Source organism: Lethenteron reissneri, chromosome 53, assembly GCF_015708825.2.
Source record: "Lethenteron reissneri isolate LAM-NWPU_2019-01 chromosome 53, ASM1570882v1, whole genome shotgun sequence".
Classification (NCBI taxonomy): Eukaryota; Metazoa; Chordata; class Hyperoartia; order Petromyzontiformes; family Petromyzontidae; genus Lethenteron; species Lethenteron reissneri.
In genome coordinates this window covers 10,053,759-10,079,414 of record NC_083831.1, presented here as the reverse complement: position 1 = coordinate 10,079,414, position 25,656 = coordinate 10,053,759, and the positions used below count along the sequence as shown (strand labels likewise).

At 48.9% G+C, this 25,656-nt stretch overlaps 1 protein-coding gene across 1 annotated transcript in view; it reads right to left on the bottom strand.

Annotated features, from left to right (window-relative positions):
* Positions 1-7,069: 7,069 nt before the first annotated feature.
* The window catches only part of LOC133356172 (ryanodine receptor 2-like), a 200,997-nt gene continuing 182,410 nt past the window's right edge, over positions 7,070-25,656 (bottom strand). The window contains 7 exon segments of the mRNA XM_061573549.1: positions 7,070-7,155; positions 7,930-8,016; positions 11,669-11,822; positions 12,290-12,342; positions 13,541-14,827; positions 15,545-15,626; positions 23,331-23,435. Of these exon segments, the coding sequence (XP_061429533.1) occupies positions 11,724-11,822; positions 12,290-12,342; positions 13,541-14,827; positions 15,545-15,626; positions 23,331-23,435 (1,626 nt within the window). The 3' untranslated portion in view covers positions 7,070-7,155; positions 7,930-8,016; positions 11,669-11,723.

Sequence of the window (25,656 nt, the reverse complement as noted above, 5' to 3'; positions counted from 1 at the left end):
CTAACCTAGCGTTGTGAAGCAGACCACGAGCGAAAACGAACACAACTTAGTGTGGCTTTCAGGGGTGGTGGTTATTGAAAACAAACGAGTGGCATTTTTTTAGTCGAATTGCTGTTAGTGGCAGACACAATTTGAAAATGCATCTCCAACAATGCATTGCGCTTGTGATGATGACAGAGTTTGCTTGAGCAAGCCTCACAAAGTTTCTGGAGTGACATTGGTTGTGACAAAGCGTGGAGACAAATTCAATAAAATTCTGACACCTTGTGTAATTATGAGCACGGGGGAAGTACGAAATCTCACATTATGTCCAACAATTTATATTTAGCAGACAATTTTACGTATATAATTGTCATAACTAGCTTCTATACGCGACATATTCAAATTCAATTACTATATTTGAAATGTTAAACATGTTAAGCATTATGAAATTCTAAGAATTTTTTTATATGTTATCACCAATTGTCTTGTGTTATCACTTCTGCAACTGTTTAAATCATCAGAATACCTCTGTGTCATATTAGGGAATGGTCCTAAAAAATAATATCGCAAAACCTACGTACTATAAAAAGGCATCTCTTACACAACATTGAGCAATGCTCATTGTATGCATTGTAAAAACTGTGGTTTAAACACTGCATAAAAAGCTGTGGTTTTTACACATCAGTGTTCTGCAATATTTAACAAAAAATTATCCCTCGAAATGGGACAGGACATAAAATGCACATCTCCTTATCAATCCACTGCTGAATGATGGTCTCCGCATGCCACGCCAGTCGTGGGGGGTTGTTTAGCCATACTTCCCCATTCTAGTCATTCATTAAGGGTCGGTGAAGTACGCTGAAGGGATCCAAGATCGGTTCAGATATCATTTGCTACTGACGATAACCATGGCAAGGCATCTAACTTGGGTGACCAGGGTTCATTGTGTAGTAAGCTAACCACCGCTCTACATTATCCTCAGCACCATTATCCTCATGAATTCAGAATGCGAAAACAAGAATGCAGTAGTTCGCTGGCTCGCAAAGCCACGTAACTATGTCGGCAAAAAAAAAACGGTGTACAAAATCACTACGAATGTTTTCGGCGTCAAAAAAACACAGCTTCGTATTTTGACGAAGCATGAAACTAAACCGCATTTAATCTTTTCAACTACATCACCAATAACGGACTCTGCATTTTGTCCTCGATCTACGAGCACTGTTCCGGGGATTGCTCGAAGCAGCCTTGTGTGTTGCGCTGGAAACGTATGAACTGCCGCCGTTATAATCCCAGCGTCATCGCTTTGAGTCGCAAGACAGCCTCTGACGGGCACGGCCAACTGGGCATTTATTTGCCTTCATGCAAATACGTGCGCCCTGAGAAAGGGGGGGGGGGCAGATACGGTGACATTGCTTTAATCTCCGCTCAAATGTCACGCGAATTAAACCCCCGTGATCCGGTGAGGTGTGCAAACATCGTCGTTTGCGTCACACGCGCGTGTCCCGAAGCCCGTCGAGACTACGACGCAGCCGAGTAGTGGCGAGCCAAACCACGTTGGAAACATACTCGTGAACGGAACCGGCCAAACATACCCAGGGGGGGGGGGCAGGACCCTTCTGAGAGAGAGAGAGAAGAGTGAGGCTAACCTGAAAATAACAATCAAGGACTATTAAGATTTTATTTCCGTTCCCTGCGATGTCACCGTAAATGCTGAATTTTGGCCAAGGGGTGGGTCTTTTCACTTTTCGTATCGTGGCGATCGCGGTGGATGTAGCGTCTCTGGTGGGCGTTGGGGTCGTGTGCAGGGACGGATTAAGGCACGGGGCTTTCAAGGCTGCAGCCCAGGGGCCTCCAGAGATGAAATGCCATTCGTGAATGCTGAATTCTATTTGTTGTTAGCCTTGTGAAAATTAATTTTATTTTTCTTTAACTTTGTTTTCCTTTGGAAAATATTACGGGGGGCCTCACAGTACCTGTAGCCCAGGGGCCTACATAATCTTAATCTGGCCCTGGTTGTGTGAACACATTGTTATAGGTGATCATGTAAATGTCCAGCTCTTTGCAAGTCCACTGCTAGATGAGGGCTCCCCACAGTGTGTCAGTTCTGGGCGTAATTGGAGCATACTTCTCAATGCTTCTAAGGGCGCGTTTAGATTATTTGGATGAGATTATTTGGAGAATTTAGATTAGCTGGCTGCGATAAATTTTCTTATGATAAGCCAATTCGTTGAGCTATCATTTGTGGCCAGGTCGCTTCCGAAAGAGCTAATAGCTCAGTGAGCTTTACCTGGTAAAATAAACATATATATACTTTTTAAGTGATTCGCTTACCTTTTATAAACTTTGCACATCCTTTTGTGCTTTCGGATTGTTTAATTGTAACTTTCTGACCCAGTGCCCAGAGTGGACATCTGTGAAAGAGAGCTTTCTAGCTCATCGGATTCCTCCTGCAGTATAACTAAAGATTTTTTATTCTGGTTGAAGGGGGGGATGTTTGGGGCGGCAATGAGGGCGGATTCGGATACCGTTAGCTACTCGAATTGGAACTGCGGCCAGGGCTCAATTCATAATGAAGATTTTTTTGGGTTAAATCCCGCGAATATAAATGTGCATGATACAGCCAATTAGTGAGGGTTGTCACGTAAACAAAAAATGTGGCAATTCGTTACAACTTCAGCACACCGGTGTGTTGGAGAGTAAACCCACAATATTTACAATTTGAGTACACTGGTGTGCAGAATAAGTAACGAATCGACACGTTTTATTTACGTGACAAACCTCACTAATTGGCTGCGTCGGGTGGTGGTGGGCTAACGACACATGCATATTTACATGATCTAACCAGGAAAAAAAAACGTTTTTTACGAATAATATTGGTCCCGTCTTGAACTCAGAAGTCAAGTGACTGGGTTCCCAGCGCAACTCACAAAATCATCACGGCACTGAACTAATCTCATGCAATAGCAGATACTCCAATCGGAATCAAAGTAGAGCAACACGAGCACTATTAGACGTGTGTATTGTGAGCGTAATAACCGACTTCAATCGATGAACCGATGCATCGCTAAATGCCTCTCATCATTACTTTCCATAATAATTGTTTCTGTCCTGCCTTTCACCTGGTCACCCGCTGGGATTAGTATAATTGGCTTGCTGAGACCATCAAATTTTTGCCACTTAATCACCTGGTTGTATCTCCTTGGTGACATCGTGGGAGTAGAGAGTCAAAATCTCATGTTTTTATGATGGCACTTTCAGCCGCATGCAACTTCTACGTGTCTGATAGGTGTACACAGACAAAGAAATATAATGCGAATGCCCGGGTCACCAGCTCCAGCCTGAGACACAAACCCTTACAGTCACTTTGTGTGGCAAGGTCTCCCCACCCAAACAAACACAAGCCGCTCTCTGCTATCCATGTACCCTGCCTGACTTACACACACACCGACGCTCGGCTGTTACCATGTACCCTGCCTGACTTACACACACACCGACGCTCGGCTGTTACCATGTACCCTGCCTGACTTACACACACACCGACGCACGGCTGTTACCATGTACCCTGCCTGACTTACACACACACCGACGCACGGCTGTTACCATGTACCCTGCCTGACTTACACACACACCGTCGCTCGGCTGTTACGATGGAACCTTCCAGACTTACATGATGGTGAGGAGGCTCTCCTGCTCCTCAGGTGCGGACATCTCCTTGCTGAAGTCCAGCGTGTTCTTGTCGAGACCCAGGAGCTCACTCATGCGGTCGCGGCCGTAGAAATCTCCGTACTTCTCCATTACCTGCGTGCCGATGCAACGATAGCGACGGGTTAGGTTGAATCGAGGGAAAGCGTTAAAAACAAGTTCGAGTTTCAAGTTAAATTTGATTAACCAGGTGCGGTTCTCCCCGAGCAAGCTTTTTCGGCTCATGGAACGAGACGTCGGACATCACGCAACAACGCGCGGCACGACCCAAAAACGCACTGGGGAGAGCTAAAATATTCCCTTAGTTATCAGACCGAGGTGCGACGGCCATGGCGTTGAATATTCGCAAATGAGAAATATAAACAAGAAAGATCAAGGGTGTTCTCAAAGGTATCATGTATTATTGATGAAGGTAAAAGCGCAGCTCTGCAATTACTTCCTGCAGCCAGAAGGGCCTCCGCTCAGAGTTATTTTGGCCTACTCTTCTACACTGGCCAGACACCCTGGAAGAGGCGGAATATCCACACTCTACCCCACCACACGTAAAATGCCGATCGACCGCATGTGGTGAACCCATGCGCTGTTTACCGCTGGGTTGGACAGACGCGGGAAATATCAGAAACTTAGTACGGGTGCATGTTGAACTTTTTCTGCACCGTACGTAGCCAACAGTGCTGATCAGAGGGGTCAACTTGCACCATTGTTTTCCAACTGCCTCGTTAGCAGATGACATCGAAGTGGCGATCCTTGGGTATATATAGAGAGCAGATTGAGCTACGGGCGATGCAACTACATACACACACAAGCTTGGTATTATTATGATTCTATAGTCCGGGATTAATCCATCTGAACTTCAACACGGTTGTCATGGCGACACACACCGCACTCGTTTGAAACGCTCCGACGTCAGAAAGTGAAAACCCACCGGTTTAATGTCAGCGCGGTCCTAAATCGCGGCAACTAGTCGGATCGCTCGCACGATAAGTCATCGCCACACTCGCCTCTTTGCATAATCCACTTTGTGCTTATCCAACAACTGACGTTAATGCGGCCTCTTTGTGTGTCCGCTTCAACGTTACCCCCCCTCTCTCGGGTGCACAAACGTGCGATTCCGTATGCCACACCAGAAGCACGGTTCTCAGTGGTGAATGTAGACATAACGGGATTACATATTTCACTTTAATGTTCTTTATTTAATGACCGGAGAAGCGTCCTTTTTTTATTAAACACTGCAACGGTTGTTAGTCCGCTCTGCCCGAAGCACGTCCTGAGTGTTCACTTTCATACCTTACGCTTAATGAACTTGTCCCAGTAGTTGTTGGGAAATGACCTGCGAGCACAAAAGTAATGCAGTTAAAATGAGAGGCATGCATCAGCTCTTGTTATTGACGATGGCTGATGCGTGTTGGTGTTTTAGCGTCAGCTGTCGCTGATGGTGGAAGTCTAATTGTGTTAAAATGAGCATTTCCTACTAGTGGTTCCGAACCAGTTGTGGAAATTATACATTTCAATGGTCAGGACCAATCTATCCAGAGGACCATTGTATAAATATATATATATATTTTATGTGTGCGTATTTCATTGATCCACAGAGGGATGATTGGCTGAATAAGAGGTTAAACATGTAACCATGTTATTACCAATTATTATGCATTGTCTTTATGCATTATATATTTTTTTCTCTCAGGAAAGATCCTAGTGATTATCAATATTCTTTCAGGAAGGTAAAACTGACTTCCCATGGTAAAACTGGACGTCCATGGAAAAACTCGACTTCCCATGGTAAAACTGGACTTCCAGGGTAAAACTGGACTTCCCATGATGCAACTGAACTTCCTATGGTAAAACTCGACTTCCCATGGTAAAACTGGACTTCGCATGGTAAAACTGGACTTCCCATGGTAAAACTGGACTTCCCATGGTAAAACTGAACATCCTATGGTAAAACTGGATGTCCCATGGTAAAACTGGACTTCCTATGGTGAAACTGGACGTCCATGGTAAAACTGGACTTCCCATGGTTAAACTGGACTTCCTATGGTGAAACTGGACTCGCATCATGAAACACGATATCGCAGCAACTCTCAGATCACCAAAACCGACAGTGACTTCCCGGTCAAATGAGCATCGATGCATTAGTCGGTAATCTCCTGTTAACACAGCCCTGAGCCAAGTGGCAGAAATTCCACAAAGCACCGGTTTCCTTCCCCGCAAAGTTTGACGCTCCGACTGCGAGCCGCTTGCTCTGCCGCTGGGCCACCTGGCGCGTGTGGGTAACTCCGTTGACGCACGCATTACGTGGTTGACTTGCACGCGTGCACGCGCACGTACTGGGTGTTTATGACGAGTCCGTCCCACTGGCCCTTGATGTCGTCGTCGTCCGGCTGCTCCGTGATGTACAGACCGTCAAACTCAAGGTTCCGGGCCAGTTCCTTCTCCCGTTTGAACACGACCAACGGCACCTGCGCAAAACAACGAATTGTGAATCAGATTGACACCCGCAGAGATCCCCCCGTAGAGTATTTACAGTCTTTAGGGGCGAGCGCTATTAAGCGAGCATCCATGACGGCCGGCACGGCACACGAAGGGGTGAGTGGCCAACACCACGCCCGGCCACCTTTGTCTCCCTAGTGGTGATATTTACACGTCACACGTTTAAGGCTGAGTTAACCTAGGAAAGGCCTGGGACCGGTTCAGATAATCATCACTGGTGTTGGCCGTGAGCGGGTATCGAACTCGGGTCGTGGAGTTCGTAGTGTAGCGCGCTAGCCACTACACTACCGCTCCCCACACACACGTACAAAGACAAAAATCCCCCGTATAGCCTTTTACAGAATGTAGGGGAAAGTGCTGTTAGCGAGCACCTATGAAGGCTAGCATGGCACACTAGGGGGTGGGTGGCCAGCACCACGCCCGGCCGCTTGTCTCCCTATCGGTGATGTTTACACATCGCACCAGGTACTCATTTGAGACTGAGTCGACCTAGGGGAGGTCCAGGACCGGTTCAGATAATCGTCACAGTGGTGTTGGCCGTGAGCGGGAATCGAACCCGGGTCGCCAGGTCCGTAGCGCAGCGCGCTAACAGCTACACCACCGCTCCCCACAACACACACACACGCACACACACGCACGCGTGTAACGGACGACCGTGAATCCCCTTGCTCGCCCCCCCCCACCCGTCCCCATCAGCAGGCCGCGCACCTTGAGGCAGTAGTATCCGATGATGCAGAGGATGGAAAGCACCGTGTGGGCGATGGAGAGGAACTTGAGCGACGGGGCCATGTATCCCGTGCTCTCCTCCAGGATGAAGTAGGAGAGGTCCTCGTCGTCGTCGTCGTCGTCGCCGCCTCCGCCATTGCCTCCTCCTCCTCCGTCGTCATCGTCGCCGACGGCCGAGCCCAGCAGGTCGTCGAGGTCGATGCCGGAGGCCTCCTCCAGCTCCTCCGCCATCTCGTTGAGGTCGGTCGTCACCTGGCCACGCGAGTCACCGGCGTTCGGAGCGTTCAGGATTAGTGCCGAGCGACAAGATGCAATGCACGCATCTACGGTGAACTTCTTTCGCGCGGCACGTGGCCGACCGCGCCGATCTGGGCTTGTGTCGTTTTTGGGATTGCACCCCGAGCGGAACGTAAACCAATCAAAATTCACTTCTCTCAAGGCGTCCCTTCGAACGTAACATTCTCGTCCTCCGTTAAAACATTACAAGCATGCACTCGATTAGCACGGTTGGCTATATACTGTGCGAAGAAAGTTCATCATTTACACATACACACTTAGAAGAGTAACCGGGTTTCATTACAAACGTACATTTGAGAATGTTTAGTGTTCGTCTGCGAATGCCAGGCGAAACAGGTTTGGGGTTTTAAGTTCGTATTGAAAATGTTGAGGGTCGGGCAATCCCTGAGTTTAGTTTGCTAAGTTTCTTGAACCAGCTGGGGCCAGGAGTGGGCAAAACTTGACCCCACCTTTCTCCCGAGCAAATAGAGAGCGGCACAGACTAAGTGTTTCTAACCGAGAGAATTCCACAAGGTAGGAGCCATGTCAGCAAAGGAACACACCTTACATATTCCCTCTTCTTCCGAGTTATCTGACCAGCATTGAAGAGTAGGCCCAAATATTGCCAGAGAGGTGCTCTGTAGAGTTCCCTTTAATGGATGCCCTTCCGTCCATCTTGGGGTAAGCAGATCACGGATTGTGACGATGATGATGATGGTGGTGGTGGTGGTGATGATGGTGGCATCTTGCCTTGTAGAAGAGAAGAATGAAGTTGATTGCAAACGCGACGAACAGGGCCAGCATCCTGAGGTTGTAGAAATTCCGAGCCAATGAATTCTGGAAAAGAAACCAACAACAAAGACGCACAGTGTAGAGCACGTGGCATGTGTGTGTGGGTGTGCGTGCGTGCTTCAATGTTTAAAATATTAAAACTGGTACGTCAATTATGAGGCTTTGAAGAGCTTCAGAGATATTGAAAGCAAAGAAAATGTTAATTGGGAATTAAATAATGTAAACAAAGCCTAACCGCCGCGTAAAAACCCATTACATTTAGCGAACAACTATAAACCGAACCTTACAATGAGCTGATATAATTACGAAAATTAACTCCCATATTAAGTACAATTCCGTACATCAATTGTGTACGATAATAATACGCACGTGATTAAACCCCTGCGATGGTCATGTTCCCGAGGGGTGGCACAGTGGTTAGCGCACCGCGCTATGAAACCGGCGACCTGAGTTCGGTCCCCTGGTCTCGGCTAACATTAGTGGTGAGTGAAATCCCAACTGGCCTTGCTTCCCCCCCCCCCCCCTTCATCATCATCACGACCCATGGGCAGATCGCCCCGTAGGTCTCCACTGCAACATTTTGCCATTTGTTTCCACTTTCCTCTGTCTTGTGCCAATATTCTCCAGCAGTGGCCGCGTCTTTCTGGCACCGATCTCTTATGATGTCAAGCAACTCTCTGCGAGGTCTTCCTCTCTTTCCAGGCCCTTCCATTTTCCCAAACAACAACGCACTTTCAATGCTCCTGTTGTTGCTCATCCTACTTCCCCTCCACCTCTTGCGGTCCTCCCCCTGTGTAAATTGGTTCTCGGGGTAAGGCGAGAAATGAGCAGTGCCGCCGCTTGCTTGCCACCACTCTCGCTGTTGCTTACGCGCAAGAGGTCTCCCCGATCACGGTTCTTTTTGCGGTTTTCAAGTCGAATTTAGCGAGAGAAGGAAAAGTGTCCGTTTTTTTCCACCCTAAATTGATTTTAATTAATTCGTCGAGCATAGAGAGAGAGAGACAGGCATAAACACCCTCCCGTTAATTTGTACTCAACTGCTCCATGCAAATTTCACGCTCAACAGGGATTGAAAGATAATTGAACAAATTAGCATTCTCACCCACTAAACATCAAACACGCGTACGTACGCGTCTGGGCATAATGTATATGCATTTTCTTATCAGGTATGTAAAGATTCACTCTCTGGAGATTGCAAGATCCGTCACAATTTAGGGCCACGATTAAACTCGACAACGAATGTTTTCATCTGCCTTTGGTCCCCCATATTGTTCACACGGCGCCTTCTGTAATTCCATCCCGCCCGTACCTTTTTGTTCACCCCACCACCGTGACGTTACTAAGGGCTCGTGCCTGGCCACACCTCTCCACTCATTCATTGCCGTCCTTCCCCCCCCCCCCCGGCACCTCCGATTAGCACGGTTGGCTATGTACGGCGCGAAAGAAGTTCAACGTACACACACACACACGACTCTCCACCTTGTACACATCCACTCCCCCACACAGGCCTCCACAGCCTGGCGGCTCACCACTTCGAGCCACCTCTATCTAGGTCTGCCTCTCGTCCTCCACCCCTGGCCATGTTTGTTTGTTGTAGTACGGAGTTAGACTGATGGCCTTAATCTAAGTTGTCTTGTGGTTGATTTTTGCACACAGCGTTGGTGTACGGTGCTTTTTCTGCAATATTTTGCTGTCTTTTCTTCTATTTTCTGTTTGCACATAGTCACGTAGTCACTTTAAGATGTTTTCTTGTTCATGTTTTTTTGTTTATTGCAGTTGCACCCGATTCAAGAGCCGAATGGCTCACAGGGCTATACCTAATAAATGAAACTGAAACTGAAAACTGGTGCTTCCCTTCCACATCTCACCCTTCCTCTCTTCCCATGTGGGTTTTCTCTCGTCTTACGGAGCGCGTGTCGCCCCCCCCCCCCCCCCTCTCTAGCCGTCTGAGCCGCTTTTCTCTCTCGTGTCTGAGACGGGGAAGACCAACCCCTAATTCCACATTCCTCATCTATTCATCTCAAATTTTTGCATTCCCATTTCCGCAATTTGTTCCACTTCGTTCGAAGTCGAACGTAACCACGGCAGCGTGTTACGCGGCGCATCGCGGCGTTGCACGTGCTGATTATAACGATTCAATTTATAATGCACATTCCATCCTAGGCTCTCAATGCGCAATGCACGAAAAGCAGGAAAGCAAAACGGAACCAGGGGCAACCGACTAAACCGAAGAGGGATGGCTCAGTTTAAAGAGATTATCCCATGCGGTCGGCATCTCGTTTCATTCGTGCGTCGGTAATCCCGCCGCAGTGGGGAAGGTGCGGATTGTCGTGTGCGTCAACAACCACGGCGTCTCCGAGTTTCTCGCCCAGCGGCCAGTCCTCCTGCGCCGGTGATGGTGAGCTCCGAATGGATCTCTCGCGCGTGCGCCGACACAATTACTGCCTGCGTCCTGAACGTGCGCGTGTCCTGAACGTGGGCAGCAATTAAGCTGAAGCGAGTTCAGAAATCTGACAGCGCCAACAAAAATAACACCCGGCAAGCAATGCCCATGGGTCCCACTACTACCTATCGCCCACCCACCCAGCCACCCGGCCAGCTCATGAATATTTTAATTTTTTTTATTAATCTGCGAGCCCATCGCTTTGTAAATTCGTCCATCCATCAAGTCGGCACACGGCCGCCCTCTTAACTGTGAAGCATTCTTTCCAGAGCTCCCTCCTCCTTAGGTCGCGTCCCATTTGCCGGGCGGTGCCACGCGAAGGAACAGATCACCCGTGCTGCCTCATGCGTCCGCCGGGAACGATGTCTGACGTTTTGCCCCGCGTGCTCGGAGAATCCAGTTGTGCTGGGCAAAGCTCGGTAACAACCGGAAAACACGTCCGAGGGACATTTGGCTCTCTGGAGATGTTCACTTATTCATAATCAACGTTTTTGGGTTTAGATCGCGTTATTTATAAATGTGTCGTAACCCTCCACCACCCGACACGGCCAATCAGTAAAAAAGTGTCACGTTGACAAAAGACAAATAGTTCACTGCTTTAGCCCACCGGTGTGTTGAAGCGTGAAACCACAACATTTACAATTTTTGAGTACGACGTTTCGCTGGTAATTGCATCCAGCATCATCGGGCAATTCGCCAGAATCAACTCATCAGGTGCAACGAATGAAGAACAGAAAATTCGGTTTCACTCCACACACGTGAACTGGGGGAGCTTCTTCGGCAGATTAATTCAGTTGCCAAATAATGTCCCATACAACGGTGGTGCCAAAAGCCGACAGGCTGTGGAACGTCACCCAATGCATTTGTTTTAAGACCGAAGCAGAAGGATCTCTCCAGAACTCTGCCTGTCCGCCTGATAATGCTGGTCGTGATCACTGGTGAAACGTCGTACTCAGATTGTAAATGTGGTGGGTTTACTCTCCAACACACCGGCGTGCTGTACGAGTAACTAATTGGCACGTTCTGTTCACGTGACAAACCTTACTAAATGGCTGTGTCGGATGGTGGCGGGTTTAACGACACATTCATATTTATGCGATCTCACCCACAAACCTCTATTATGCTTTTGTTTACGCGCACGCTGAGACACAGAGCGACAGCTCCGTTGCGTCTTAGATTTTTGCCCCGTATAGTAAAAAAAAAAACCACGGCAGGTTGACCTCAGCCCAACACTTGGGGTAACAAGGAGCTCACCACGAAGGTCTTCTGGTAGGCAGTGATGTTTTTCCAGAAGACGGACTCCTCCTCCTCAGTCTCCTCCGCCTTCTTCGGCTGCTTCAGCCGCCTCCTCTTCTTGGGGGTCCCCTCGGTCTGGTCCTCCCCTTCCGTCTTCTCGCCGTTCTCCTTGCTGTGACGAGCAAGAACATCTTAAATTAAACAAATCCCCCCAAAAATGTCCTTTTGATTGTATTCCTCCCTATCAAAATGAAATGCCGCGGAAATGAGAAATAAGTTTGCAGCCGTGATGCTCGTGAGTTTCGGCACGGTCACGGCCAACCACAGACAAGCGGGAAGCCGGCCGGAACCGGCTCCGACGATTGTCCAAGTTCTGTGGTCCTATATCGGGATGAGCGTTTTTAGGTGTGGAAGGCGGTGGGGAGGAGGGTGACACTCAACCCCCCGTATAGGTGGAAACTGATGGAAATCAATCCACTTGCTAAACTGCCTTCATACCCTGGCAAGGAGTGAGATGGGCGACCTCCATGGAGTCTACACACGGGTGACGTGTGGAGTCTACACACAGGTGACGCGTGGGGTCTACACACAGGCGACGTGTCGATGATTTAGTCGAGAGATGAGAGAGAGAATCCTTACTCTGCCTTCTCGGGCTCCACGCTGGGCTCCAGGGTGCGCGCCTTCTTCACCGCCTTGTGAAGAGGGGACAGCGAGAGAGTGAAGTCCAACGCTTAGCGAGCGACCGCTCGAACACAAACCGCTATGCGCACTCGCGCTAAAGGCAGTTGGCCCCACGCACATGTACACACACGCACACGCACGTACACACAAGTACATGCACGTACGTCACACACGTGCACCTACAGACACGCAAGAACACTGCGCGCACACGGATGCGTAAATACAAAGCTCGTGAAATGTTTCGCCCCCAATTTCAGTCCCCGTTGCCGTCGTCGTCGTGACGAAGAACCCACTGGGAACTCTGGCACAGCGGCGCATCGCCCCCCGTGTTAGCGAACGGTCTGCGGAAGGAAACGTCACAGAACTGCTTCCGAGACCTCTTCAAGCGACCTCTTCTCCCGTGTGCTGCAGTACCGAGGTTGCCCTTCGTCGCATGCCAGCCTGGGGTCAAGTGAACCTATTACCTCGGTTCAGTGCAGCTCGGTGCTCTTGATATCAACACGATGGTCATCATCATCAGTCAATTATCATCATCATCATCAATCATGAGAATCAGAATCTTTATTTAGAATGGAGGAATCCAATGAGCTATTAAACTCTTTTTCAGAGATGTCCAGTATGGGCGGGTCAATCAATCATCTTCAATCATCTTCATCTTTTATCATCTTTTATCATCATCCATCAGCAATCGTTATGATCAAAAATCATCATCAATCATCCATCATCTTCAATCATCATCAATAATTATGATCAATAATCATCATCAATCATCATCCATCACCATGATAAAAAATCATCATCCATCACCTTCAATCATCAACTTCAATCATCATCAATCATTATAATCAACAATAATTTTCAATCATCATCGATCACCATGATCAACAATCATCATCAATCGTCATCCATCATCTTCAATCATCAACTTCAATCATCATCAAACATTATAATTAACAATAATTTTCAATCACCATCATCATCCATCATCATTAATCATCATTGGTCGTCATCCATCATCTTCAATCATCAACTTCAATCATCAACTTCAATCATCATCAATCATTATAATCAACAATCATTTTCAATCACCATCATATTCCATCATCATCAATCATCATCGGTCACCATGGTCAACAATCATCATCGATCATCATCCATCACCATCAGCCACCCATCAGCCGCTACGACTCAACTCCATGCTCCCTTCACCTTGAACGTCTTCATGATGTCGGCGGGCGACGCGCTCGCGCCGCCGGAGGCCGGCTCGGCTGGTGTCGCCCGCCCCCAGCCCGGACTCCTTCTTCAGGTCCACGTTGAAGATGTCCACCGACAGGTCGGCCTGGTCGTCGGCCGCCGTCAGGTCCATGAGGTCCTGCGTGGCCTCCTCCTCCTCCTCCTCGTTCTGCTCCACCTCGGCCGCCTCCCGGCGCACGTCATCCTGCGTCGGGTCGGGCATGCCGGCCAGGATGTCCGTCACGGTCATCTTCTTGACGCCCTCGACGAGGTTGTCGCCGAAGACGCTGCCCGTGACAATGCGGACGAAGCCGTGCCCCACGCTGTAGAGGACGCTGAAGAGGGTCACGGCGGAGGCGGTGGAGAACGCGGCGACCGACGAGCCCATCTCCCTGAAGGTCATCTTCATCAGCTTCCTCAGCTGCCGCTTGATGTTCCAGGGTGAGACGATCCACAGCGCGGTCAAGACGTGCCCCACGGCGGTGCCCGCCGCCGACCTGAAGAAGCCCAGGGAGAAGATGCCGTGGTCTTCCATCTCCCCGTCCACGCTCTCCTTCTCCGCCTCCTCGCCCTCCGCCTCCTCGCCGTCCTCCTCGTCCTGCTCCGAGATGTCGGCCGCGATCTGCATCTCGAAGATGGTGTCCTCGCAGAAGTTGACGAACATCTCCATCTTCTCCTTCTCACCGCCCATGTTCACCACGTCGAAGATGAACTGCCGCTTCGACTCCTTCACCTGGGGCATCTCCCACTGGTTGCGACTCGACTCCGAGATCTCGAAGTACACACGCTCGATGCGCTTGCCGCTGCCGAGGATCTCAATGCGGCCCAGGTAGGGCGTGAAGTAGTTGAGCAGGCTCTCCGACTTCTCCAGGAAGTTGTGCAGGCGCACATCGTTGGGCATGTGCTCCGAGAGGCTTGTGAGCAGCACGGCAAGGTTGAAGCCGATGTCCTTGGCCGGCTCGTGGAAGCGATCGGCGAACTCCTCGTAGTCCAGCATCTCGTTCTCGTCGATCTCGCCGCACGACAGCAGGAAGCGGACCTCTGAGGGGCTGTAGGCCTTTTGGCAGTCCATAGCCTTCTGGAAGTCGCGCTTGGAGATGCGCCCCTTCCGCTCGGGGTCGTAGTCGCGGAAGGCGTCCGAGGAGACGATCTCCTTGAGGCGCAGGAACATGTCGAAGAACTTGATGATCATCTCGACGTTGTTGGACGACTCCACCAGCATGTCCACCATCTGCTTGCCGATCATCCCGTTGACGACGTTGCCTGAACGCAAAGCAATCGTTTGAGGGGGTGAAGGGAGGGGTGAGGTTAACTTGACTTCTACACAACTTGGTACCGATTTTATTGACCCCTTTCTGGATAATGGGCTGAGTCAACTCCACGCGAAAGCGCTCTAAAATTTTCCTCCTCTTGAATAACTCGTGAAAAAAACTTTTACCTGGAGACAGCGTGATGAAGTATGGTCAAAAGCTCCGATGATCGAGGAGGCATTGGGGAGGCATTAATCGATCCGCGGACGAGAATAGATGGAATGGATGGAGCGGATCTCACGTTTACAACAAAGTAAATTAATATTGAGATAACTTTTGATGAATCTTTCGATTGAAAATGACACTGCAATGACTGTAAAATTATCTCAAGTTCAGCAGAATGAGCAGAATGCAGCTGAGTACAAAATTCTAAATGCCAGCGTTTAAAATTAACCAAAGTATATGTGCAACTAATCTTCAACGCAATACAGACAAGAACCAAGAGATCAGTCTGTTTGCTCAAGAGTCTTGGCTCTGGGTTACTGATGGCAATTTTACATTCCAATGGTGGGGGCGGGGGGGGGCACCAGGATACCCCCAAAACAACCCCTTGTCCCAGTAACCAACGGCGGTTACGCTAGAAAAACGCTCGTGAAAAACGACGTCTTTGAAACACGGCTCTCTCCTGTTAAGACCCGTGAACGACAACGGCCAAAAAAACCCAACCAACCTTCCAGCATGGACAGCAGCATGACAATCATGTCCTTCTGCAGGTCCAGCAGCTGCTTCAGCAACTCAATTTGCGCCGAGTCCTGCAAGAGTCGCAGCGCAAACACACAGGCCCGCATGTGGTCGCTGGACAGGCGAAACATCCGTCTGTCTACCTTTTGCACGTAAATAAGCGGACGGTAACGGGATGTGCAAACGGCGCGCTTTTATTCATTTGTTGAAGTCGAGGGGCAGATATATGCGAATAAGGGCAACTGTCCGCTGAATTGTTTTGTTATTGTGATGCCAATGGTTATCTTTGCGCCACGGTGGCGAGATGTCAACTACCTCGCCTGGTATACAGGAGGTCGTAGGTTCGATCCCCATCCCTGTTGTATATTTGGAGTTTGCGTGTCTCTCTCCTCGTGGTCGTGTGGATATCTCTCCAGGTCCTCCATTTTTCCCCTCCACATTTAGAATCAACATCATGTGTTTAGAGTATTCGGCTGCTATAAATTTCCACGTGATGATAAGCCGCTTCGTTGAGCTATCATTTGTGTGGCCAGGTCGCTTGTGAAAATGAGATATATAGCTCAGTGGGCCTCACCTGGTAAAATAAAAATAAGTTTTAGTTCTTACACAAACATCCGCACGGTGTCCTCATGATCTGGGAATATGTCGACAGTGGAATATAGAAGATGACGCAATACAATAGTACGTTTTTTGTGATGATGGCATACTCTACACCAGCGGTGGGCAAACCTGCCGCTCCGGATCCGCACGCGGTGGCTCTTTAAGGACTGCTGCTTCGTGACAGTTATTTATTAAGGACCCACCGTCTCGTATCCACCACTTGCACTGCGGCTTTTGAACTATTCAGTTTTTTTTTTTTACAGAATTTGACAATAAAAAATGGATCTCCTTCTCATTGCGGCCGCTGACCCCCCCCCCCCTGCTCTACCCCGATTAAAACCCAACGTACATCGTGTCCATATTCGATAGCACACACAGTGACGCCGTAGCTTCGATTGCCGAATTACGCGTCAAGATTCGACACGATGTCAGAGTCGAGTGTTTTGCCATTGCAGAGTGGGTGATTTGTCTACGTTTGGCAGGCACCCCCCCCTCCTCCCTCAGAATCCGAGGCCCTGAGCTGCACACCTCCTACCCGCCACGAAACCCCAGTGTGTGTCAAACCAGACACTGGGCAAAGGAAAGGACATCAGTGAGTGTCCGTTCACAATGTTCAACATCGATTCATTGATTCACTGCATTCATTCAGTGCTCTTTATTAACACAATTCTTCACACAATGGCCAGCGTTAACTTTTTGGGTTTTTTTTTTCATTCAACCGCCATGAAACACACGACCACTTACCCACGACGTTAAACTCAACCGGTTAAGCAATTAAAATTTGCGGTCGTGAAATTAACCCTGAAAGAGGGACGTCGTTAATTCTGCGTCGTGCGTGTTGCAGTCGTTGCCGTTAGATTCTATTTTGTGCAAACGCTCGACACGGCTCCTCAAAAATGCCAGCCTGCGCGCCTCCTCATCAGCCACTCTCTTCGACGTTAACAATCAATGTCCCCCCCCCCCCCCCCCGCTCGATCCGAACAATCGTTGGAGGGGCACCCGGAGATCGACAACCCCGGGGGAATTGCTAATGCCAGATGGTGAGACGCCGCGAGACGCTCGGAGGTCGGACATCGAATGTGCAACGTGGAAGGAATTGAGCAAGAGGAAGGAAGGGATGGTGGGGACGTTGGTGGCTTCGACGTCATGACCTCTCGAACTTGGCCAGCGCAACGGAAAGTACAGTACAACGTCGCGTATCCAAGTCCCTGGGGACTGAGGAGCAGGTGGATATGTGTAGTGGTCGGATATGCGGACGTCTATATTATATGGCAGTTACACCGTCGTCACGCACGCGAACACAAAGTGCAAGCTGCTTCAAACGTGGGGAAATGCTTCAGTGTGCTGTATAAATCGGCACATCCACGTGAGATTAAGAGCACATGGCTGCGTGTGAAATGGTCGGTTTTGTGAAGACCCAGGGAGAACGAGAGTTACACCGGGCACAAACACTGCACTTGGGCCGGGGGTGGTTAATTGGTCAGGGGGGATATGTGACGGGCAGAGATGGTGATGGTGCAGTGTAATTATCGTGAAATTAGTGAAATTGTGTGCTTGTTGTTCTGCATCTACATCAGCCATACGGGATAATAAGAAGTGTAATTATAATCAGCAATTGCAGTGCCTTCAAAAACACTGGGCCACTGTGACATGTGTTCTTTGATATTTTCTTCTTGCCAGAGTCTCCCCTCTGCTGTTTACACATGCAATTAATGCTCCCCGACGCGTACCTAAAGACGATCCCAGTTTCAAAGGCGCTATCTCTGCGCATGGAGATCTGGAAGCCAATTGAAGAGGTAATTACTGCGGTCGAAATTGTGGTTACAGAGCAACAACAAAAAACCGTGGCTTCCATTCCAATTAACGGTATCAGAAAGCTCATCCGCCACCGGGGAAAAAAATGTGCGACAGTGGCGGGAAGCTACGGAGGGGAAGGGACTGGCGTCTGTCTGTGCCACGCTCCGATACCTTGGAACCAATCCTTCATGGTCGCGGAGGGAAAAAAATAAAATATCGACTGTCCTCCGCGCTCACACGACCGATGATCGTGACGACGAAAGTGAAAGTGCTTTCCCCCGCTCAAACGAGCACGGGGGCAGCAGCGCCCATGTCCTCTTTACGGCCATCAGTCAATGGTGGAAATTGCACATTCATATGGAGGCATTCGGTAATTAGCACGCTGAACTCGTCTGTAGATTGGGAAGAGGGGCCTCCCCCCCCCCCCCCACCGTTGAGGGAGGCACGGAGACAGAGCGTTGGGAAGCGCCGTGCTAAAATGAACCTCGGACGCCGGTTAGTGAAGGGCAAAGTGTGAGTGAAGAAAAACCGCAGAGTAAAGTCACACTGACAAGGCACGGAGCCTATTGTGAGGCACGACGCAAGGCTCTTGGCCAGCTCGGTTGCAAATCCAAACATCACCGGGGGGGGGCGGGGGCCAAGGAAAAAGAGGACAAGAAGTGGGGAAACATTTGCACGGAACATTTGCACCAAAACCGCAAGCTGACGTCAGGCTGTTTGTGGGTGAAATCAGACGTAGCGTTAAAACGCTAATACGGCTTCTTCATTCATTCAGACCCCATTACGAGAGCGTAGGTCACGGGACCGTTTAAAAACAATCGAAATCGTGTTCGTAGTTTAGAATGGCCAAGAGGAGTCGTGGTGCGGATGATTGACGACGTTCTACGTTGGACGTCGATGCTGCTGCTGCTGCTGAGGCAAGTCGGGGGCTGTGGTAGCGACGATATTGTGAATGTCCGAGACGCTGCTGCTGGTGAACGAGCGGAGCGCGTGCATTACTGAATGACGCGTTCCGTGGTTTTTGGCCGATAGTCACAGTCGCACGGGGTGGACGGGAGGGACGGTGGGGTGTGTGGGCGGTGGGGGGGGGCTGCACCTGCCGTGCGATGTTCTGATGCATCAGCCAATGAGCATATATGTTGGTCAACTCTCAACGGTTAACAGAAGATACGTATCGCAGCGCTGAACTTGAACTCGAATGCAATGGGTTGCCAATGGCCTGAATGCACGTTGGGTGCGTGTACCTGATTTCCAGATAAATCAGAGATTATATCTCTCCGGTGAACAAGGGCCGTTGCTTGGAATGTACCTTATTTTAGATGTTTTAACCCTTTCAATCATTAGATCAATCTATCCAAAAAATGTAATACACCATATTCAGCAAAAAAGCTGAGACAGTAGCGCGGAATGGCACATACAAACATTAAAAAAAAAACTAAACGGAAGAGAAAATAAATGCTCTTCGTCCGGCCTTAAAAGCACCGATCATCAAGGCTGAGCAGACTTCAGTTGGCAGTGTAGGCCTATAACGCATGAGTGTGGATGGCATCACTCAGAGAGCGCGGTGTTTTCCACAAGCTTGCCGAGCCTCGGTTATCATTTGCACGGGATTGTATTGATTTGTTTTTGGCCCCTCCCAGGAACTCCCATTATTTCCTTTCTCCCAAACAGTAACAAAAATAAACTGTATTAAATAACGATTCGTCCAAGCATATGAAGCGAACAAAAAGAAAAGCTTTCTAGGATTAAAATGGCTAAAATAGCCCTCTCTGGGAACAATCGTCTGATATTATGACGCACGCTTCAGAGACTCCTGACGTCAGAGTGCGATTGGGGTGCCGGGGTCAGGTAAGGGGGGGGGGACCCTCTCCATTAAGGCGGTTCAAGGGTAAGGGGAGGGAAGAAGCGGCAGGCAGACAGGCAGGCAGGCGGGCGGGCGGGCGGGCGGGCAGGCGGGCGGAACGGGCAAGCATGTATCCCTTACATGAATACGAAAGCCCGTCCGAATGTCGTGAATCTGGCACAGAGAGAAAGAACCAAACACAGAAAGGTGGAGAAAAGAAAATAAAAACGAAAGAGAGAAAAAAGCGACACCAAAAATGCCCTGAGACATTGTCATGCGCACACCGCGCTACAGCAGCGACATCCCACCGAACAGTGCGAGGCATTTTCAAGGCAAGGCTGGAGCCGGAGGGTGGAGTTGTTTTCAGAGTGCAAAGGTCGCCGCCGCCACGGGTGCGGCAGCGTCGCCACGTTAGCCGTTTGCATGGCGAGCAAATCAAGAGATTTGTGGGGGCCGATCGGAGGGCTTTATTTTGCGTTCGTTGACCTCCACCGAACGCCGCTTACATTTTTTGAACGCGCAATCGCATTGCGCGTTTCCGTCAACCAGGATGGGTTAAACAATGCAATTATGAGCAGAACACCCTGCTGACTCCACACATGTGCTAAATATATTTGTTTAGTCCGTCAGCCTATTTATTGGATTTTCAGACTAATATTATGAACAAATGCTGATTGATAATATTGGTCTGGATAGCTAATAGGCTTATGAATTAAACATTGCTTTTTGTGCGTGGAGGCAGAGAATGGAGTGCTGCATATATGCACTTTACACATACGTGGCAAATTAATATTTATATTAATTCTTTTAAAATGTCGACAAACTTTTTGTCACATTTAAATAAGTTTAATAACTTTTGACAGATTTTTGATTTTGGAGCTCATCAGCAAACCATAGTTGCTTTCTTGATTGCCAAAATGTTTGCTTGGATGTAATAGGCAAGAGCCAACGTGTAAATCGAATTGTTTTCGCTGAAACACTGACCTATATTGGGATACATGGAATACACCGTATGCATGTATATGAAATATGCCTTAGAGCAGTGGTTCTTAACCTTTACTGCAGCCTTACACCCCTTTCATTCTCAATCGTTAAAATGCTTAAAATGTTAATACATAGGTTTGATGAAACAAAGTAGTTGTACTTACGTGCCCTTCCTTAATTTCTGTTTCAATGATTTACCTTTTAAACAAATCTGGCCATGTCTTGCACCCTACCTCCCCCCAGGTTAAGAACCACTGCCTTAGAGGAAAGGCATATAAGATCAAGATGCTACCCATTAGACAGATTGAAACACTCACAGATCGGTGTCTCATTCACAATGATGACGAATGGATGATTGTCGACAATGACTATGGATGTCATAGGTCATTCATAAATGTCCACGGCCAGTATCTTGATGACGAGTAATCGGTTCAAGTTGCCTTGTAAAATCACCACATGTTCATTCATTTCCATAAATAAGTCAGCAAAAATAGACCATATCGAAGCAGATCAAATTCAGCAAGAGCCCTTTTATCAAATAACGCTGCTTTTAGGGTACTGAAATATGCACATCTTCAAACACAACCTCATTAAAATCTTGAACATAGCAGTTTTAATGACGCATGAGCATAAATTACTGAACGTTTCTGCCTTGAAAAAATAAAATCCATGATCAAATGAGCATTGCATAGCCCTCTGATAGCTCTGAGTCAGGAGCAGAAATTCCACATTCCCATGATGGTGTGTCTGTCTCTCCATGGAACAACAGCTGTTCACTTCCTACAAAGTGGCACTCGTTTTTTTTCTGTAGTCCCAAATCATAAAAATAGTAACAAAATTGTTCTATTTTTATACGCAGCTGCGTCACGTGTGCAAATTGCATCTCAAACAAAAAAATCCGTGGACTTTGTAATGCGCGCAGCTTTTCGCGCAGAGGTACGGGATGGCACAGGCAACCGGGGAAAGGAAGCCAGGACTAGTGCGAGCAATGTGCCGGAGCTTGGTGAATCTGAATTGGGAAAGTATGGCCATCCCACATATAAAAATACGGGAAGATGGGTTGAAATATCTGAAATATCTGGTTGGACTTTTCCTGGGGGAGCACAGCGCTCAACTAGCAATTGGAAGCTTACGCGAATTACATACTGGTCAAAGAGGCAACTTAGCCCGGGGTTCGATAATAATATTACCACACTGCTCGAGATCTTGAGTTTTAATCCAGACAGGAGCCCCGTGATTCAACGAAATTCAACTGGGTTCTCAAGTGCGGCGAGCTGATGATGGTCCCAGCCCAGTGGCATGTCGAATATTCCTCTCGGTGGCGGAGTGGGGGTTGAAAAGTGCTGCCCTCTACCACGTGGACTTGAGGTCAATTAAATGGAGTTCGGAAGTAGTTCTGCAACATCTGCTTCCATGGACCACTCTCTGACACGAAGGGATGCAGCGCTCTGCGAGAAACCCGAACGGATACTTCGTCCCATCACAATCGGGATAAACATGAGGATTTTTTTTGTATATAAATAAATCTAAATGATGACCCAATTAGGACTTTATTGGGAAGTCAACCACGAGTGTTCCGTAGCCGCTGGCCATCACCATCTACACGTGGGATTTCAACTCCTGTCTCAGCTCCGCCAACAGTAATTAGCGGAGGGCAATGCATGGATCAATCACGTGGGCCGTTATTATGTTGGCTCTAGAACAACAATAACAACTGTTTGCACGTTACAGCTGCTGCTAACAGTCCCAAAAGCAGCTCTCTCCCCCTCCTGGTGCCAACTTTTCGCAGGGTCGTGAGCGGATTGACGCCCCACTCCCCACCTCCTCCGGCCGGCAGACCCGGTGGGGAGAGGGGGGGTGTGGGATGTGCTCAATGTTTAGACTCGAGACTCCAACGTGCACCGGGTGGGGAGTGGGGGGGTTGCGAACGACCGCATCGCGGATCGTGGGAAATCGCGCAAGCACTTTCCCTCGACGAGCCGGGGCCATCAGCAGCTGTCCCGCATTTGGGATACTCTACCGCGCTATGAGAATCATTGCTTCCATGAACATACATGCATAGCGCCGACTGCGAGATGTCAAGCGTTTGGATACTCTACCACGCTACGAGAACAGGGAATTAATCAAATTTCAAGGGAGCAAGACGTTTTCTTTCATTAATGTTGCTTTTTTTTTATACGTGAAATATGAATGCCTTTCGAGTTATTGAATGCACTCTTAACGCAAGCACGCTTACATGGATGGCTACTGTGGACTATTATTGTATCCCGGGCAGTATAAACGGGTGACACCACGGTTATTCGGGCGGCAGGTCACACGCGGTGAATTAAGGCCAAGTTCGGGTGCTCCCTCCGATTCCAAGACATCTGGGCAGCGTGGAAGAGTAGGCCAAAAGCTACCCTACACAGACGTGCTCTGGCAGACCTCCCTCTAATGGGAGGCCTATCCGCCAACAGTGGTGTGAGCAAGCAATTGCAGGGCTGAATCTTTACCAGTACTTTTTTTTTTACACGTGACTCTTTTTGTATGCAGTGCGAATGGTTCTAGCTACCTGCGCCAGCTTCATCTGCATGTGGGCGAAGATGTGCAGGAAGCCCACGACGGCATCCCAAAGCCTGCTGTGAGCGAGACTCTTCTGGTTTCCCGTGCACGGACCCTGCGGGAGGAGAATGGGAAGAGGCAGAGACAGACAAAGAGACACACGGACGGACAGACTGAAGGAACACACCATCACCACCAGCCATGGTGCATCGCGCGCTTTCAGATGCGCTTCTGTGGCCGTCTGGAACGCTCTTCCTTCTGACATCAGGAAGCCACTGGAGTTATGCACTTTCAAACCTAGATTTAAAACTCATTCCTTGAGAACTGCGTCTTGTGTTTAGTTTGTTGCCCTTCCCCGGCACCTCCAATTAGCACGGTTGGCTAACTACGGTGCAAAAGAAGTTCAACATACATGGTCAATTCACCGCCAGATGAAGGCCTCACGCAAAATCGCCAACGCCTCGCACGATCCTTCGATGTTACTCATCCACTTAGCAACCACACACACGAGCCGATTTCATCGCTCCATCTCCTCGGTGGACGTAGGATAATGAAACTATAAAAATAAACTATTTTCATTTTAACAGGTAAGGCCCGCTGAGCTACATAGCTCTTTTAAAAAAATTGACCTGGCCACAAATTATAGTGGCTTATCACGCGGAAATGTCTATCAGCCAAATACTCTAGGAGTGCATTTCTAAATGTGGAGGGAAAAACCAGAGGGTTCCTGCAGCAAAATGCACGCAACCATGGGGGAAAACATGCAAACTCCAAATATACGGGTGTCAGGGTTGGGATCAAACCCACGACCTCCTGTATACGAGGCGAGGCAGTTAACATCTTGCCACCGTGGCGCCCCTTTGGGAGACACAAATAGAAATGGATAGCGAGTAACAGACACATAGACGGGGTAAGAGGCACACGAACTGATAGAGAAATAGTGAGACGGCAGACATACACTGACCCCTACAGACACGCAAGCAGCCAGTAATAACCGCATCCTGCCCAAGCACACTTTACGAGTGAGGCATGAAGACAAATCGAAAGATAAATACAGCGTGAGGGAGACAGACAGAGGGAGATGGACAGCGATAAAGCGAGACGCCATGGAGGGTGAGGAGCAGGGTGGAGGGGGTACTGAGAGGATGATTGAATGGGAAGGGAATAAACGAGAATGAACCCGGGGAAAGAGAGGAGGACGATGATAAAGGGCGGAAATAATTGTATAACGGAGTCCAGGGGAGGGATTAGAGACGGGAGACAAAATGCGGGAATATGGAACAGGGTAAGAGGGGGGGAAAAAACATACCAAACCCACAAATTAAGTGGGCCATTGCGTTTCAAGTGTCTCGATACATTTTTGGTTTTGTCAGACGGTCTCATTCCAGGCCTACAACCCAGCCCCATTACCGACCGTGAACAACTCATTGCCAGATTAACTCACTCGAGCAAGTGCGCACAACTCCGAGCGGACACGTCGGAGCACACTGTTTGCGCGCGACGATTTACCAGGAACACCTGTTGTTGCGTTCTTCCTTCTAAAGCCATCGGCCTCAGTCTAAGGGGCCGAGTGCACGAAATACACCAAAGACAAAGATCCCCCGTGTAGCCTTAACAGACTGTTGGGGCAAGTGCTGTTAGCGAGCACCTATAAAGGCCGGCACGGCACGCGAGGGGGTGGGTGGCCAACACCACGCCCGGCCGCCTTTGTCTCTCCAGTGGCGATGTTTACACATCGCACCAGGTACTCATTTGAGGCTGAGTCGACCTAGGGGAGGCCCAGGACCGGTTCAGATAATCGTCATTAGTGTTTGCCATGAGCGGGAATCGAACCTGGGTCGCCAGGTTCGTAGCGCAGCGTCGCGCTAACCGCTACACCACCACTCCCCGCACAGAAGCATACATACGCATGGTGATTGTCTGTTCAGAGGTGTCCCACCGATGTCTACCCAGCCTGCTTGCTGGCTTCTCAACGGGGCGATTGAACGTTGAGAAAGTTACAGTTCCCCATATCGTTGTATGGATGCAGATTGGTTCGGAGATGAGTAGAGGCCTTTCAATTAAAATGTTGATTTCTCTATACCTTCTCCTTATTATGTCAGGCAGGTATCTATAAATGGATCGTATACATTTTTTGAATAATTATTAATAATTGCATATTACATGATAGAAATGCACATCAGAGAAAAGATCAAATTATACACTGCAGCAAAACAGTATTGCACAACGGGGGGTAGCTTCTCTCATCCGCGTTCATCTGGGGGGTGATGTTCACGGATCCTATTAACCGAATAAACACTCCTAATATATGCCTGGGAAACCATGGATAACCACGG